The following is a 16969-nucleotide window of genomic DNA, read 5'->3' as shown; positions in this document are numbered from 1 at the left end:
CTTCTTTTCTCCGTCACTTTCCCCCCGTAGGGCGACGAGGGAGCCCTGGAGGGGAGTATTTTTCTCTAGCGGAAGGATATCAATAAGCAGAGGGTGTGACCCTGCGGTAGTTCCCTCAGAGGCCTTTTGGCGCCAAATATAAAATGGCGGCGGCGCCTCCCTGAGGCGATGAGGGGGGTTTGATGCTTTACAGAGCCCTGAGCCCCTCGATGGGTCAGTGTCTATAAATGCATATGTATATTTAGATATATACATGTGCGTATTTCAGTAGTCTGTGTGTATCAGTCCCCTCTGAGTATCTAAGACTGAGCCCCCCTCAGGGTGCCGGACACCCCTCTCCTCACTGTGTAACCCCCTCAGGTGCCCCTGACCCACTCAAAATGCCCTTTTTTGAGGTAAATTCGGAAGTCTGGGGCCTTCTTCTTCCCTGGGGTGTTTTCCTGTGGGGCTTGTAAAAGCTGAAGTGTAAATAATATCCTTAATGCGCTTAAATTAATCCTTTAGGCTTAGTTTTTCCACACTTAAGTCCTCCACAGCAGACACAGGGGTCAGTTCTCAGCTCACTGTAAAAAGATTTAAAACAACTTAAATCCGTAGAACTTGATGCCAGTCTACATGTCCACAGGAATGTGTATGTTTTTAACTGATTTTATTTAAGGTTTCATAATAAATACTTCTCCTGTGGGTTTTCCCAGCTGGGAACACAGAAGTCAAACAGCTCTGCAGAGGAGAATTTACATTTTTCACCTCTGGTTTTACACGGATGGTTCAAAATCAGCACACTTGGTTATTTCTGGAGATTACAGGAGAGCTGCATTCCATTTTCACAGTAGAATGCAGATTTTTTTCCAGCTTTTGCCTATTTGTGGCACTTTTGAAGTGCTGCCTCGGCCTGCCCCCAGCCACGTTCCCCCCCAGCTCTCAGGACAATTTTGGGATGCTCCACATCACTTCACCCCAATCAAACCCAAAAAAAGCACATTCAAGAAGACAAACCAATCCCAGAAAAACAATCTTGGGGGTGGAGGAGGGAAAATAACTGTTTAAATTGGGGTTTTCTCCCCCCATTTTGAGGTGATGCTCAGAAATAAACCTCAGCAGGTGAAGATCTCCCCGAAGAAAACTCAAGGCCTCCACTTGAGCAAATGCAGCATTTTTTTTTTTGGTTATTTTTAAAGTGGTTGATTAATTGGGTAGGAAACCTGAAATACTTCCATTTGGGGGTAAGATCAAACTAAATTCTCCATCTTCTCTTTCAGTTCAACCCCTGTCACGGACCCCATGATGTGCCTGGTGTCTGTCCCAGCCAGGAGTCACACCGGGAATAAAGCACACGAGGCATAAAAAGATGAAAAAAATCAAATTTTGGGCAGTGAACACCCAGCCTTGACCCCACCCAGCAAGGTCAGAGCATTTCCATGTGTATTTACCCTCCTGGACATCATTTTTTTCTGCTTGGACTCAAGCCCCAAGACTCAAAGTGATTATTTTTCTCACACCCCTGCCTCTTCCACCTTGAATTCCTGAGGGGAAGGGGAAGGAATGAGGCGGATTTGGGAGAAACTGGGCCAGGGGAAGGCAGAGGAGGGTCAATTCCCACCGCTCCGATTGCACAGATGAGTTTCTTAAAAAAGCAGACGAGAAATGAGGTGAAAAACGTGTCACACAGGGCAGGGACAGCCACGGTCACACCAACACCCCCCCAGCACCTCCCAGACACGGAGAGGGGGAGCAGGAGGGGCTTTTTCTGCCCCCTGCCCTCATATTTGCCCCTGGTGTTGTTACCCTCTCCTTGCCAAGAAGGGAGGGAGAGGGGAGGAGCGGGGAGAGGCTGAAGGTTTCTCAGGGAGCCCATCACCGTCAAGCCCAGGGGGAACTGCTGAGTTAATTAGCGATGGCAAAACCGCCCAGAAACGAACAAAAAACCAACCCAACGACCCCCGAAGCGACAAGAAAACCAAACCCTGGCAGAGAGGGGGAGAGCAGGGAGGGGTGAGGAGGGGCAGGAAGGGCTTCAGATGAGATCGAAATCCAAGGAGCTGATGCTGGCAATGGGAGCCCGCCAGAAGTTGAAGGTGTTGAACTGCAGCAGGGTGTCCTCCTCCTCCTCCTCCTCCTCCGGGGACAGGTCCTGGCTGAGCCGCTCCCGCTGGCCCACGAGCTGGCCCAGCCCTACCTTGGGCTTGTAGAGGGCCATGTCTGCCAGCCCCAGCCCCTCCAGCTCCGCCACGTCCAGCCGCGGGATCGGCATCCGCCAGTAGATGAAGGAGTCGTACTGGCTGCTCATGGTGTCCAGCATCCTGGGGCTCTGCAGGGAGGGCAGGGCGAGAGGAGAGGGGGAGAAAAGCTTGACAGACACGCAGCAGTTGCCTCAAAGTGGCTGAAAAATCTCAGGTGTTGCCCGTGTTGACTCAACCCCACAAGACAGCCCCCTCCCAAAAGTGAACTCCTGGAGGAGGAGAGCGTGGGGTTGGGGAGGTTTTTGACTCCTGGCTGGGTCTAACTGCAGATCTGAGCCCTCACCCACGGCCTTGGTCACAGCCCTGCTCTGTGCTGTGATTTGGAGGGGAGGGGGCAAGGGACTTGTCACCCTGTGCCTCAGTTTCCCCATCCAAACAAAGCCCATGAGGGAAGGGCAGGGTGGGGACCTGCTCCTCCTGAAATCCACCCTGGGCTGCCCCCCACATCCCACTCTGCTGGGAGGGAGGGAAAACAGCATCCAAATGAACTGTTTTTCCATGAGGCAGCACACAAGGGTCTCTCCCTTTCCCCGTGCTGGGCAATGGGGGGGTCCCTGCAGGTCCCCCCCTCCATCGCATCGCCCAGGGGGCCGTGACAGAACCCTCTGGAAAGGGCTGGAAGCAGCGTGGCTCGGTGTTCCCAGCACACCCCACCCATCCCTGCCACGCCGTGCTGCCGAATTCCCCCTGCCAGCCCCGCCCCGATCCACCGAGAGCTGGGAAAGAGCGGGAGGAGACAGGGATCAGCTGAGTCACTGCCTGGCTTTTCCCCGGCAGGATTATGTCGCTCACCTCCATCGGAGGTGGGGAAAAATCAGAATAACCCAAAACATCCTCTTTTTTTTTTTTTTTTTCCCGCTGATCCCCCTGTTTTAAGCCTTGGAAAGCAGAATTCCAAAGGATGACTCAGGCAGACCTTGGACCGTGCCCTGTCTGTGCTGATGAGCAGCTGCTACATTTGAGGTTCCCGATGTCACTCTGAGGCAATGAAAGGCTCCCGTGTCACCCCTTCAGGGCAAATCGAGCCACGGGGCTTCGAAAGAGTCTCTTCCCCTCGGGGGATTTATCCCTGGGGATCCATCCCCGAGTTTCTTGTTGCACAACGGCAGCGAATTATTTTAATGGTGATGGGTGTTGTGGACATGGATTTTAAAGCTTCAAAGGGGAAAAAAGGGGAGTTTAGTGACAAGGGGAGGGGGGAAAGGGAGTTAAGTGACAAGTAAAATATTCAAATATCCAGTAAAAGGGAATGAACGTGGGAAAAAAAAGCCCTCCTGTGTCGCGTGTCTCCCCTAAGAAGGAGCATTTCCCACGGGATCAGCGGGGTCTGCTCATCCCGTTGGAAGCAAAACCACCTTTTATCGCCTTAAATCCCCGCCGGCTGTCACTTATTTCCCCCGAGAAAACAACGCTCCCAACACGCACACACACCCCCCCTCCACCCAAATTCCTCGCTTTCCCCAAAAGCATCCTCTGGCTTTCCATTCCTCCCTGCCCCGCATCCCTTCCTCACCTGCGCCGAGGTCGGAGGGATGTTCTCGGTGCCGGGTCGGAGGGATGTTCTCGGTGCCGGGTCGGAGGGATGCGCTCGGTGCCGGGTCGGGGGGATGCTCTCGGTGCCGGGCGGGCTCTTTGTGTCCCGAGGCAGCCGCGGGTGTTCGGCAGCGTCTCGCTTTTGTCTGCGGGCGCGGCTGGGTCTGCAATGCAGCCCCTCGGATCGCCTTCCTCGGGGAGGGGGGGGATGATGATGGTGGCAGATGAGTCAGCGGCTCCCACCCGCGCCGGGGAGGGGGAGGACGGCGGGGGCGGAGGCTCGGGGGAGGGGGATCCTGCGCGCTGGACCCCCGAGATGAGATGTTAAACCCCCAGATCGCTCCTGAAACCTTCAACTGTGGGGTTTTTTTTTGGGGGGGGGGATAACGGGGCGTTTTCTGTCTCCGTGGAGCCGGCAAATATTTCTTTTACCTGCAGGAGAAGGAACGGGGTGCTGGGTGCCCCCAAACCTTGGGAGGGCACAGGGACAATTGGTTCCAAAAAACCTGGAAAAGGGGTTTTTCTTATGGCTGAGACTGTGAGTATTTTTTTGGTCCTGAGGCCACACGGCAAAAATATCCCGGCTTTGTGTCCAGAGCCAGACACGGAGCTGGAAATAGAGGGAGACACCCGAAGCTGGCATCAGTGCCAGGGCTGAGGGGGGGGCCTGCAAACCAGGGTTGGGGGGCACCTCGTGCAGCCCTGCTGCCCCCAATTCCCACCCTGGGCTGATCCAGTGTCAGAGGGACAGTGAAGAAAACCCCAGTGCAACCCCTCAGACCAGGGAATCTTCTGCCCTGGCACCCAAAAAGCCCTTTTTTGAGGGGGGCACAGGCCAGATCCACAGCCCTGAGAGGTGAGAGCAGCTCTCACCCTCCTCTCCCTGGGCTTTGCCCGAGATCAACATTCCTTCAGGGCTTTAGGGTTTTTTCCTCCCTTTTCCTCCCCATTCCCTGGTTCCCTGCGTGCAGCTGGTTGTGCCAGGGCTCGGCCTGCAGCCAGGCTATTTCTGCCTCCTCCTCCTCCTCCTCCCCACGGCTGTCACAGCCCAAGAGGATCCCACGTTCCTGCTCCAAAATAGACCCTCGTGCTCAGCTCGGCCCCACCAGCACCCAGCACCCGGAGAATTCCAACTGGGGGCCCGTGGCAGGATGTGGGTCCCTCTGAGGGGTTGAGATGCTGGTTTTGGGGTTCCCCCAGGCCTGGGGGGCAGCTTGGCTGAGCAACTCCACAGGGAGCTGGATGTCACCCATTTGCTTCTCTTTGGGGTCTCTGTCACCCCCTCAAAGGGGTGGCTCACGTGTGACAACCCAAAACCTGCCACGTCCCTCTCCAGGAAGGGACCTGGGGCTGAACTCCCTGGGGGGATGTGGCAGTGGGGGCACAGCTTTGGACTCGATGGTTTTGGGAGGGTTGTGAGGGGGACAATGTCTTCTGGCAGCACAAGGACCAACAAAACGGGCTCTTCAGCTGGAACGAGGTCACAAACCCTTGGGGGATTATCAGCCAGGGCCACCAGCCAGGGCCAGCCCCAGGGCTGGGGACAGCGTGGGACAGAGACCTGGCTGAGTGGGGACAGCGCCGCCTTGTTTGGGATTTCTGGAGTGGGAATGACGGGGATGGTTGGGATTGGGGGGCTGACATGGGAAAGGATGCTCCGGAGCTCCCCCCTGTGTGGATCCCTCTGTGTGGGATGGGCACTGCCGGAGGGGACACCCTGGAGGTCACAGGCCAGTTTGACCAGTGGCTGGAGCCACAGGGTTGTGTCGGCAGCACCGTGGGGGCGGTGGGGGCAGTGGCAGGACCGTGGTGGCAGTGGCAGCACTGTGGTGGCAGTGGTAGGACCGTGGTGGCAGTGGCAGGACCGTGGTGGCAGTGGCAGGACTGTGGTGGCAGTGATAGGACTGTGGTGGCAGTGGCAGGACCGTGGTGGCAGTGGCAGGACTGTGGTGGCAGTGATAGGACTGTGGTGGCAGTGGCAGGACTGTGGTGGCAGTGATAGGACTGTGGTGGCAGTGGCAGGACTGTGGTGGTGGTGGCAGGACCGTAGTGGTGGTGGCAGTGGCAGGACTGTGGTGGTGGTGGCAGGACCGTGGTAGTGGTGGCAGCAGGACCATGGTGGTGGTGGCAGGACTGTGGTGGTGGTGGCAGGACCGTGGTGGCAGTGGCAGGACCGTGGTGGCAGTGGCAGGACTGTGGTGGCGGTGGGAGGACCCCACAGATATTGTGCAAGCAGAAAGGCTCAGAGCTGGAAATGGTGAAACCTCTCGACACCGGCAGCAGGGTGGTCAGGGGTTCCCACGCCTTTGGGTGCTTTGGTCCCCCAAGAGCTCTGGGCATATCCATGGAAAAAGTGGGAATAAGGCTCGGGGGCAAGCACAAGCAGCACTTGGTGGGGATCCCAGCCTTGCTGGGCACCCCCAGCCCTCCCAGGACCCCGAGAACCCCCAGTACTGGCACTCCAGGATTCTCCAGCCCTACAGGGACACCCCAGTTTCCCGCTGGGACCTCGGGGACCCCCAGCCCTCCCTGGGCTCCGGGGACCCCCCAGCCCTGCTGGGACCCCGAGAACCCCCAGTACTGGCACTCCAGGATTCTCCAGCCCTACAGGGACCCCCCAGTTTCCCACTGGGACCCCAGGGACCCCCAGCCCTCCCAGGGCTTCGGGGACCCCCCAGCCCTGCCGGGACCCCGAGAACCCCCAGTACTGGCACCCCAGGATTCTCCAGCCCTACAGGGACCCCCCAGTTTCCCGCTGGGACCCCAGGGACCCCCAGCCCTCCCAGGGCTCCAGGGACCCCCCAGCCCTCCCAGGACCCCGAGAACCCCCAGTACTGGCACCTCAGGATTCTCCAGCCCTACAGGGACCCCCCAGTTTCCTGCTGGGACCCTGGGGACCCCCAGCCCTCCCAGGGCTCCAGGGACCCCCCAGCCCTGCTGGGACCCCGAGAATCCCCAGTACTGGCACCCCAGGATTCTCCAGCCCTACAGGGATCCTCCAGTTTCCTGGTGGGACCCCGGGGACCCCCAGCCCTCCCAGGGCTCCAGGGACCCCCCATCCCTGCCGGGACCCCCCCACCGCTCCCCTGCAGTGCCGGCGGGGCCCAAGGGAGGGCGCTGTGCCCGGTTCGGGCCGCGCCGGGCGGCGGGAGCTGCGCCGCGTCCGCACGGGCCACGCCTGGGGCTGGGAACGGGAACGGCACCGGGACCCCCTGGCCACCCCTGGGGCTGCGAACCGGCACCGCGAACGGGACCTCCGAGCCACGCCTGGGGCTGCGAACCGGCACCGGGAACGGGACAGGGACCCCCGGGCCGCGCCTGGGGCTTCGAGCGGGGCACCGGCACCGGCACCGGGACCTGCCCCGGGACCCCCGGGACACGCCTGGGGCAGCTGCGAGCCGGACACCGGGACCCGCAGCGGCGCCGGGACAGGTAATGGGGCCGCCACCGGGAGGGGACGGGGGTGCGACCCCGCGGAAGGGCCCCCGAGACCCTCGTAGGAAGGCGGGGAGCGGCACCGGAACGGGAGGAGGGGGCGGCAGGACGACCCCCCCCTTTGCAGCCCGCTGGTGGGACCAGGGAGTCCTGCCGGGACCTCCAGGACCACCGAGACCCCCAGCGCTGCCAGGACCCGCCAACCCCACCAGGACCCCCCAGCCCCACCAGGATCACCGAGGTCCCAAGCCCTGCGGGGACCCCCCGGCTTTTCCGGCACCTCTGGGGTCCCCAGATCCACCAGGACTCCCTGGGGTCTCAAGCCTTTCTGGGACTCCTGAACCCCATCAGGATCCCCCCAGCCCTATCAGGACCCCCTCCCAGCCCTATCAGGACCCCCTCCCAGCCCTATCAGGACCCCCCCAACCCTATCAGGACCCCCCCCAACCCTATCAGGAACCCCCAGCCCTGTGAGGAACCCCCAGCCCTATCAGGATCCCCCCAACCCTATCAGGACCCCCCCCAGCCCTACCAGGACCCCCGGGGATCTCAGCCCTTCTAGGGCCGGGGTCGCAGCCATGACCGTCCCACTCTAAGGAGGTTCACCCCCACTTTGCCGCCCCATCCCGGGGGTCCCGGGCCCGCAGCTGGGGCACCCCAGGGCTCTCACCCAGCGTGTCCCTGTGTCCCTTCCGAGCTTCAGGAACCCCCAGCAGGAGCACCCTTGGAGTGGGTGACCCCCCAGCACTGGGGGGCTTGCACAGTGGGCCCCCCCCCCCTTCCCCAGACCCCGGCGGTGACGCAGAGCCGAGCGGTGGTTTCCCAACCGGGAAGTCATTTTGTGAGTGCCGGCACAGGCCGGGCCTAAGCCGCCCTCACCGGGGCCACCCCGCGCCCAGCTGGGCTGAGACCGGACACAGCTCATCGCAGGGGTGGGCTGAGGGCGTGTGGGGGGCGTGGGACCCCCCCCAGAGCGGGGAATTGGGGCGGCTGCAGCCCGTGGGACCCGCCGACAGAACCGCCTGGAGCCGGGAGAGCGGCCGGAGCCGGGAGAGCAGCCGGAGCCAGCGGCCGGAGCCCTTCGCTGGGCACGAGGACGTGAGGCCCCGGTGGGTGCCGGGAGGGTGTCCAGGGTCACAGGGGTCCGAGCAGGGGGGTCGTGGCGGTGGGAACCCCTGGAGGGCTCCTACAAGGCTTGAGCCCACTCTGGGGGCTCCCCGCGGAGCCCCTTCCAGCGCCCCCAGGGCTGGTTGCGATGGTGAATTTGGGGGGTACCCCCCAGCCGGGCCTTTCCGCCGCGCTGCCGGATCCGGGGCTGTGGCGGGGCCAGCCACGGCAGCCTTGTTTCCTAAGGAAATCAGGCTGGGAAGGAAAGGCAGCCCCCTCTTCCCCTGCCCCACAGCCGGGGGGGAGAGGCCCAGGGGAGAGGCCGGGGGGTGCCGGGGCACAGCCCCAGATGTGTCACAACCTGCCCGTTCTCAGCAGCCGCACTCGGGGACGGGGGTGCTGGGGAACGGGGCCCCGGGTGAGGGGCACCAGGAGCTCCTTCAGTCCTCCTGGCTGGGACACAGGGCCGGGCTGGCACTGGGGGGAGCGGGCACAGCGGGCACCCACACCCCCGAGTGCCCCAGGACCACGGGGATGGGCCATGGGTGCTGTTCCGTGGGGTCCTTGGGGCCGGATCCTGCCCTCTGGCCTTGGCCAGGCTGCGGGTGGGACAGTGCCAAGGCTGGGCTCAGAGCCCCCCCCGTTCACCCCAGAGGGGTTAGCCCCAATTCTGGGGGGTTAGACCCCATTTTGGGGGTTTAACCCCCATGCTGGGGGGCTGCCCCTGCTGCCACAGCCCCTCTCCTCCCCGCCAGGAGCAGGAAGTGCGGCCCGGCAGCCGCGGACTTTGGCCCATCCGGCGTCGCCGGCGCAGGGGCAGAGGAAGGAACTCTTCCTGTTTGCCTCTGTGGTGGGTCCGGCACCCACGGGCCCGGCTCTGGCTCAGCTGGGCCTCGGGCCGGCGCAGAGACTCTCACACTCACACGGGGCTGTGCTCGGGCCCTTCCTGGGCGGGTGAGTTCCGGGTGCTTTTGCAGCACAGGAGCTGTGCCCCCTTGGGATGAAGGGAACTCCCGTTCTGGGGGTGAACCCCCCTTCCCACACCCCCTCTCCTCCCCCGGGCAGGGCCGTGGGGCTTTGGGGTAAAACCCCACCGGCCCCTGTTTGTTTTCCCCCCCGTCTGCTCTCGGAGCTGCAGCGGAAGAGCTCAACCTCCGGCCCCTTTTCGGAAAGGCCGGGATATTTATAGCTCCCGGCTCAGGGAGTTGGGATTTGCCACGGCCGCCTCCATCCCCCCCATCCTGCCGCAGCATCCTTCGGCTGTGTCCTGCCCTCGGCCAGCCCTGGCCATGGGGAGCTCGTCTGGGGGTCTCTGTGGGACGGCCAGAGTCCCTGGGGGGGGTCTCTCTGTGATCCTGGTGGTCTCCGTGTGGTCCCAGGGTTTTTCTGGGGGTCTCCATGTGATCCCTGATGGTCTCCGTGTGATCTCAGGTGTTTCCTGGGGATCTCTGCATGATCCCTGGTGGTCTCTATGTGATCCTGGAGGTCTCTGTGTGATCCCTGGTGGTCTCCATGGGGGGTCTCTGTGGGATGCTCAGTGTCCCTTGGGGGTCTGCATGTGATCCCAGAGGTCTCCTGGGGGTCTCCGTGCAGTGCCAAGGGTCTTCTGGTGGTCTCTGTGTGATCCCAGGGTTCTCCTGGGGGTCTCCATGCAGTGCCGGGGTCTCCTGGGGATCTCTGTGTGATCCCAGGGTTCTCCTAGGGGTCTCCATGCAGTGCCAGGGGTCTCCTGGCAGTCTCTGTGTGATCCCAGGGTTCTCCTGGGGGTCTCTGTGTGATCTCAGGGATCTCCTGGGGGTCTCCATGCAGTGCCAGGGGTCTCCTGGGGATCTCTGTGTGATCCCAGGGTTCTTCTAGGGGTCTCCATGCAGTGCCAGGGGTCTCCTGGCAGTCTCTGTGTGATCCCTAGGTTCTCCTGGGGGTCTCTGTGTGATCCTAGGGGTCCCCTGGGGGTCTCCATGCAGTGCCAAGGGTCTCCTGGGGGTCTCTGTGTGATCTCAGGGATCTCCTGGGGGTCTCCATGCAGTGCCAGGGGTCTCCTGGCAGTCTCTATGTGATCCCAGGGTTCTCCTGGGGGTCTCCATGCAGTGCTAGGGTTCTCCTGGGGGTCTCTGTGTGATCTCAGGGATCTCCTGGGGGTCTCCATGCAGTGCCAGGGATCTCCTGGCGGTCTCTGTGTGATCCCAGGGTTCCCCTGGGGGTCTCCATGCGGTGCCAGAGGTGTCCTGGAGGTCTCCATGCAGTGCCAGGGGTCTTCTGGGGGTCTCTCTGTGATCCCAGAGTTCTCCTGGGGGTCTCCATGCAGTGCCAGAGTTCTCCTGGCAGTCTCTGTGTGATCCCCGGGTTCTCCTGGGGGTCTCCATGCAGTGCCAGGGGTTTCTTGGGGGTCTCTGTGTGATCCCAGGGTTCTCCTGGCAGTCTCTATGTGATCCCTGGGGGTCTCTCGGGGGGTCTCCATCTCTCTTTGGTGGCTGGGAGGTCGGTTTGGCATCGATTTGGGGCGGTCAGGACCGCAGACATCCCCCCTCCCTTCCCAGTGCCCGCCGGCCGCTCCTGCCCACGCCGTGCCAGCCCCAGCGGGTGCCCCGAGGCGTCCCCATGGAGTGACCCCGCGGGGGTCTCGGTGCCAGGGGGACCCTGGCTCCCACCACCAGCATGAGCGACTTCTGGCACAAGCTGGGCTGCTGCGTCGTGGAGAAGCCCCAGCCCGTGAGTACTGCGGGCGCCGGGGGGCTCGGGGAGGGGTCTGGGGGGGGTCAGCGGGGGGCTCACGGCCTTCATCCCCCCCCGCAGAAGAAGAGGAGGAGGAGGATCGACCGCTCCATGATCGGGGAGCCCATGAACTTCGTGCACCTGACACACATCGGCTCCGGGGACATGGCTGCGGGAGAGGGGCTGCCCATGGTACCCCCGGGGCAGGGCCGGGCCGGGGGGGGCAGTGATGGGGGGTGGGTGTTGCTTTTGGGGGGCTGGTCTTGTAGTCGAGCGATGGGCATCGGTGTTGGGGTGACGGGTCTCATGGTTGGGTGGTGGGTCTTGCTTTTGGGGTGATGGGTCTCACAGTTGGGTGGTGGGTGTTCCTTTTGGGGTGCTGGGTGTCCTGGTTGGGTGGTGGGTGTTCTTTGCAGGGTGCTGGGTGTCCTGGGTGGGTACAGGGTGTCCCTTTTGGGGTGTTGGGTGTCCTGGGTGGGTGTTCCTTTCAGGGTGCTGGGTGTCCTGCTTGGGTGTCCCTTTCAGGGTGCTGGGTGTCCTGGTTGGGTGGTGGGTGTTCCTTTCGGGGTGCTGGGTGTCCCTTTCAGGAGCTGGGTGTCCTGGGTCGGTGCTGGGTGTCTCTTGTGGGGTGTTGGGTGTCCCTTGCAGGGTGCTGGGTGTTCTGGGTGGGTACTGGGTGTCCCTTTCGGGGTACTAGGTGTCCTGGGTGGGTGTCCCTTGCAGGGTGTTGGGTGTTCTGGTTGGGTACTGGGTGTCCCTTGCAGGGTGTTGGGTGTCCTGGTTGGGTTCTGCGTGTCCTGGGTGGGTGCTGGGTGTCCTGGGTGGGTGCTGGGTGTCCTGGGTGGGTGGTGAGTGTCCCTTTCGGGGTGCTGGGTGTCCTGGTTGGGTACTGGGTGTCCCTTGCGGGGTGCTGGGTGTCCTGGGTGGGTGCAGGGTGTCCTGGTTGGGTGGTGGGTGTCCCTTTTGGGAGCTGGGTGTCCTGGTTGGGTACTGGGTGTCCCTTGCGGGGTGCTGGGTGTCCTGGTTGGGTCCTGGGTGTCCCTTTCAGGGTGCTGGGTGTCCTGGGTGGGTGACAGGGTGGCACAGCGGGTGACAGGTCCTCCCTGCAGACCGGAGCCATGCAGGAGATGCGATCCAAGGGCGGCCGGGAGCGACAGTGGAGCAACTCCCGGGTGTTGTAGCGTGTGAGTCCACGGCCCCCCCGCACCCACTGCCCCCTCGGAGGCACCAGCACCGAGTGGCACCCAAAGGAGCCCCCTCTGCTGCGCTCCCGTAACCCGACCCCTGGGATTTCACAGATTCCTGGCGTTTTCAGCCCAAACTTGAACTGCCCCCGCCCCGCCGGAGGAGAGGCCGCCCTGGAGCGCTCGCGGTATTTATGCAGCACCAGCCTCGCCCAGCTCCCGCTGACTCCTGGCTGTCATCCCCCTGGAAAATCCCTCCTTCCCGGGGGCATCGGGCCGGTGACACGGGGAGGGGGCGGGGACAGCAGCCCCCTCCTCCTGCCCCACCCAGAAAGGACCGTGCCAGGAGCTGCCAGGCTGCCAGGAGCTGCCAGGCGCAGCCCACGCGTGCCAAACCTCCCCGGGATTCCCTCTGTCCACTCCGGCGTGTCCCGGGGGCTGCCTGGCGGTGCCTCAGTTTCCCCAGGGAATGGGTATGGAGGCAGCTTTGGTGCCTCCTGGAATGGCACAGAGGAGCAAAACCGGGATTAACCCGCGACGTTCTGGTGCCAAACCGGGGTCAAACCCGAGATGTTCTGGTGCAAAACCAGGATATGGTGTAAAACGGGGATCAAACCCTGGTGCTTCAGTGCAGAGCAGGGACTAAACCCCAGTGCTTTGGAGCAAAACCAGGATTAAGCCCCGATGCTTTGGGATTAAACCCCGATGCTTTGGTGCCAAACCAGGATCAAACCCCAACGCTCCGGTGCCTCCCCCGGCATTCCCACCACTGCCAAACTCCCCCCTTTTTTTAGGATATGTTCTTTTTTTTAAGCTCCAAAACCCACCTGAGCAGCCTCTGGTGGGGTCCCCTCCACCCAGGACTGTCACCTGCAGAGGCAGGACAGGGCCCGACCCCAGGAGGCTCCCGAATTCAGGCGCGGGTGTACATAGTTTAATTAGCGCCATTTAATTAGGATTAAATGTTAAAACAGCCTGTGCTGGGTGACAGAGCCTTTCCCCTTCCCTGGGCTCCACTGGGATGCTCCGGGCAGAGCTGGGCTTGTCTAGTCCTGCTTCGTGTTTGTAGTGGGGGGATTGCAGCCCAGGGAGAGGGGCTTCACCCCCTGGAGCGGGCGGGGGGCACCCCTGGCATCAGTGGGGCAGCACCAGACCTGGCCCAGAATAAAAGCCAAGAGCCCAAAGTGGAAGAAAAGGGAAATTTAATCCTTGGAAAACGTGGGTGACAATCCTGGGCTGGCTGCGTGTCCGGACCCGGCATCCAGGGCCCCCTCACAGCCCTCCAGGGGAGGGAAGAACGTCAAGAACTCGTTAAAAACCGAACCCCCCCCAGTGCCCTCATTAAGCGCGTGCAACTGCTGCCCCCAAAAACCCACCCTGGGGGCCCGTGGGGAGCCCGCCGGGGGCACAACTCACACCGAGGAGCAGGAGCTGAGCTCTAACCAAGGTGGCTGCAACCCCCCCCATGCCCGGGCACCCCCCAGGGCCCGCTCAGGGACCCCCAACTTCTCTTCCAGCCCTCCGGAGCCGCGGGGTGCCCGTTGTTATTTGGGGGAGCCGGGGGGCTGCCCCGTGGCGATGCGGCTGACCCGCTCCAGGACGTCCTGGGGGCACAGCGGGGGCACGGCCTGGGCCAGGGGACACTCCTCCACCAGGCTGTTCATGGGGGTGGGCGGGGGCACCACCTCCTCCTCGGGACCCCCGGCGGCCCCCGCGCCGCCCAGCGCTGCCCGCAGGATGGGCAGCACCTTCTTCCTGGAGGCCAAGGCGTTGCCCTGGGCGAAGGCGCCCACGCAGGGCCAGGGGCTGGGCAGGGGCTGCAAGTGCAGGGACGGCGTCGTCGCCTCCTCCAGCGCCCGGCACAGCTGCGGGGGAGCACCAAAATCAGGAGGGTTTGGGGCAAACCACGGCCAAGGGCGCCCGGCCCCCCCAGCTCACCGTGCCGCGGAGGGTCTCGCACCGGCTGTACACGGCCAGCTTGCGGGTGGGCTCGTGGCGCTCGTTGAAGGAGACGGTCATGGCCACCAGCCCCGCGTAGCCACGGGCCTGGCAGAAGGCGTCCAGGTCCTGCAGCAAGCCAGGCCGGAGCAGGAACGTCTGGAGACGAGGGAAGAGGCTCTTTGGTGTCACCGCCGTGCCGCTCCCCGCCCCGGTTCCCTCCCCACCGAGCCTCACTTCCAGGTCCACGTAGACGCCGCTGATGGCGAGGAGCAGCTCGTCGCCGGAGATCACCTTGAGGTCCTTGCGCAGCATCTGCTCCGTCGTCAGCCCTGGGAGGGGACGGGGCGGGCGTGAGCCCCCGGCACGCGGTGCCGGCGTCCCCGGGGGAGACGGGTGGGGGGGTGTCCCCGGGGCGTCACCGCACCTGAGACGTCAAACTTGGCTGCCTGCAGGGCTGCGAAGACGCTGTCGCGGGGCGGCAGCTCGGGGAACCTCTCCTCGAGCAGGGCCACGCACGCCACGTCCCGCGGCGTCACCTTGCCGGCGGCCGGGCTCAGGTTGATGCAGTCCAGGAGGATGGTGCCTGCGGGGGACACGCGGGGGGACGTGTTGGCACCGTCCCCTCGGCCGGGGTCGGGCCGGGCCCCCCCCCCGCGCTCACCGTGCAGCAGCGCGGCCGTGGTGCTGTCCAGCAGCCCCGGGGGGCCCTGGGCGATGCGCTCGGTCACCAGCGTGGCACAGGAGCCCACCGGCTCCACCGTCACCCGGCACGGCGGGCCGCGCTCCCGCTCCAGCGGCCGGTGGTCCAGCACCTCCACCACGGCCTCCTCCAGGGCTGCGTCGGCTCTGCCGGGCAACACGGGGAGGGTCACCCCCCGGCAGAGCCCGGGAGCCCCCTGTATTCCTCTCTCCTTCCCTAAAAACACCCCGCAAAGGGATAAATCCGACCCGTGCCGTGCCAGGAGAGGAAAGCGCGAGGCTCCGGGTGGGTGTCCCCGTGTCAGCCCCCCTCCCCGGCTCACCCGGGCAGGACGTGGTGATCCACCAGCGTCAGGGAGAGCAGCCCGGCGTGGTGCAGCCCCCCCAGGTCGATCTCATCCCGAAAGATGAGGGAGGCGGCCGGGACGCCCCGATCCCGCAGCAGGAACGTCGTCTCCGTCCGCAGCGCGAAGTCGGCGCGGGGGATGTTCAGCACCGGCACGACGGCGGCTCTGGGAGCCGGGGAGCTCTGCAGCGGGGGGGGGGGTGACACCCCGTGAGGCGTCCCCCCCGGGCCACCGTGTCCCCGAGCCAGCGGGAGGGACCCACCTGGGCCAGGAAATAGGCCAGGGCCAGCGCCGAGACCGTGGAGTCCAGGTCACAGGCCTCGTTGCCCATCACCACGTGGACCTCCCGGTGATGCTGGATGTGATCCTGCCGGGATGGGACACGTCAGGCGTGGCAGCGACGTGTCTCCGTCCTCCAAAAACCCCCCCAGACCCCTCCCTTCCCCTTCAGGGGGTCACCCCAGCCTCCCTGGAGCCACTCATCACCCATGTCACCCACAGATTCCACCCCCCAGGTGGGCTCCTGGCGACCCTGGAATCCATTTCTGGCACTAAACCCTCAGGTTTTTGGGTATGTGTGTGAAATGGGGCTCTGGGGAGAACAGGAAAACCCACCTCAGCCCACCGTGGGGACAGGGACCATCCCACCCCTGCAGCCCTGGGAGCATTTAGTATTTTAACCCGTTTTTCCCAGAAACGGTGAGTTTGGGGCTGGTTGTGTGTCCCCCCCCCCCAAAACATGATGTTTCACCCCTTTTTTTCTTGCCTGCAGCAGCAAGAAAAACATGTCACTCCCCCCAGTGCCTGTCACGCTCCAGGGAGCCGCCCCAGCCCCAGGCTGTTTTTTGGGGACAATCTCTCCTGCCATGACCCAGATTCACTCATTGCTTCCATAGGAGCCCAGGAAATAAAGCCCCGGGAGCAGCAGGTCGGGGGACCCGTACCCCGTGTGCTGCAGGGGGTGGGGAGGGGGTGCTGGGGAGCCCCCGGGCAGGAAAAGGGTTTGGGGTGTCCCTGGTGGGGCTGTGGAGGGAGCAGCTCCTTTCCCCAGGGGAGACGGGTGCACCCCCCTTGGGGGTATTGGTGCTCTGGGCACCCACACCCCCTGCACCCCATCCCCTGGGCATGGAGACCCCCTGTACCCCATCCCCTGGGCATGGAGACCCCCTGCACCCCTTGGCATGCAGACTCCCTGCACCTCACTTCCCTGGTCACGCAGACCCCCTGCACCCCAATTCCCTGGGCATGGAGACCCCCTGCACCCCACTCCCCTGGGCATGCAGACCCTCTGCACCCCACTCTCCTGGCACCCCTGGCCACGTAGACCCCGTGCACCCCATCCCCCTGGCCATGCAGACCCCCTGCACCCCATGCAGATCCTCTGCACCCCATTCCCCTGGCATCCCTGGGCATGCAGACCCCCTGCACCCCACTCCCTGGCCATGCAGACCACCCTGCACCCCTGGCCATGCAGACCCCCTGCACCCCATTCCCCTGGCACCCCTGGGCATGTAGACCCCCTACACCCCATGCAGACCCCCTGCACCCCCCTCCTCTGGCATCCCTCAGCCACGCAGACCCCCTGCACCCCTCTTTCCTGGGCACCCTGCCCCCCTGTTCCTCCTGCACCCCACTCCCCTGGGCACCTCTGCCCCCCACGGCACCCCCTGCACCCCAATTCCCACTTTGCCCTGCACCCCACTCCCCTGAAGCATCGCTCCCCTGAACCCCCAGAGCCCCGAGCACCCCAAAACCCCCCAGTGCCCCCCCA

The 16969-nt window shown here is 63.7% G+C and overlaps 3 protein-coding genes across 12 annotated transcripts in view; 1 reads left to right on the top strand and 2 right to left on the bottom strand.

Annotated features, from left to right (window-relative positions):
• Window positions 1-632: 632 nt before the first annotated feature.
• The window catches only part of MLLT11 (MLLT11 transcription factor 7 cofactor), a 24921-nt gene continuing 8584 nt past the window's right edge, over window positions 633-16969 (bottom strand). Inside the window, exons 2-3 of one of the 3 annotated variants that reach the window (XM_032713345.1) lie at window positions 4017-4027; window positions 633-2308 (exon numbers count right to left, since the gene is read on the bottom strand). In XM_032713345.1, the coding sequence (XP_032569236.1) occupies window positions 2015-2299 (285 nt within the window). In that variant the 5' untranslated portion in view covers window positions 2300-2308; window positions 4017-4027 and the 3' untranslated portion in view covers window positions 633-2014. The other 2 variants (XM_032713343.1, XM_032713344.1) reach the window with 2 other exon arrangements.
• Window positions 6902-13395, top strand: CDC42SE1 (CDC42 small effector 1). 2 transcript variants are annotated; one of them, XM_032713347.1, is made up of 5 exons: window positions 6902-7205; window positions 10853-11024; window positions 11109-11219; window positions 12137-12211; window positions 12326-13395. In XM_032713347.1, exons 2-4 carry the CDS (start codon window positions 10971-10973, stop codon window positions 12206-12208), a joined length of 237 nt encoding a protein of 78 aa, XP_032569238.1. In that variant the 5' UTR covers window positions 6902-7205; window positions 10853-10970; the 3' UTR covers window positions 12209-12211; window positions 12326-13395. The 2 variants fall into 2 exon arrangements, with proteins under 2 accessions (XP_032569238.1, XP_032569239.1); XM_032713348.1 differs by lacking the exon at window positions 6902-7205 and adding an exon at window positions 8005-8317.
• Window positions 13397-16969, bottom strand: part of PRUNE1 (prune exopolyphosphatase 1) — a 12865-nt gene continuing 9292 nt past the window's right edge. For all 7 annotated transcript variants that reach the window (XM_032713276.1, XM_032713277.1, XM_032713278.1 and 4 more), the window contains 7 exons: window positions 15461-15565; window positions 15175-15380; window positions 14814-14998; window positions 14577-14735; window positions 14387-14481; window positions 14150-14308; window positions 13397-14076 (listed from right to left, as the gene is read on the bottom strand). In XM_032713276.1, the coding sequence (XP_032569167.1) occupies window positions 13756-14076; window positions 14150-14308; window positions 14387-14481; window positions 14577-14735; window positions 14814-14998; window positions 15175-15380; window positions 15461-15529 (1194 nt within the window). In that variant the 5' untranslated portion in view covers window positions 15530-15565 and the 3' untranslated portion in view covers window positions 13397-13755. The remainder of the gene's footprint in view (window positions 14077-14149; window positions 14309-14386; window positions 14482-14576; window positions 14736-14813; window positions 14999-15174; window positions 15381-15460; window positions 15566-16969) is intronic.

Source organism: Chiroxiphia lanceolata, chromosome 29 (genome assembly GCF_009829145.1).
Source record: "Chiroxiphia lanceolata isolate bChiLan1 chromosome 29, bChiLan1.pri, whole genome shotgun sequence".
In the NCBI taxonomy this organism is placed as follows: Eukaryota; Metazoa; Chordata; class Aves; order Passeriformes; family Pipridae; genus Chiroxiphia; species Chiroxiphia lanceolata.
The sequence above is the reverse complement of the archived record's forward strand: the minus strand, read 5'-3'. Positions and strand labels throughout refer to the sequence as shown.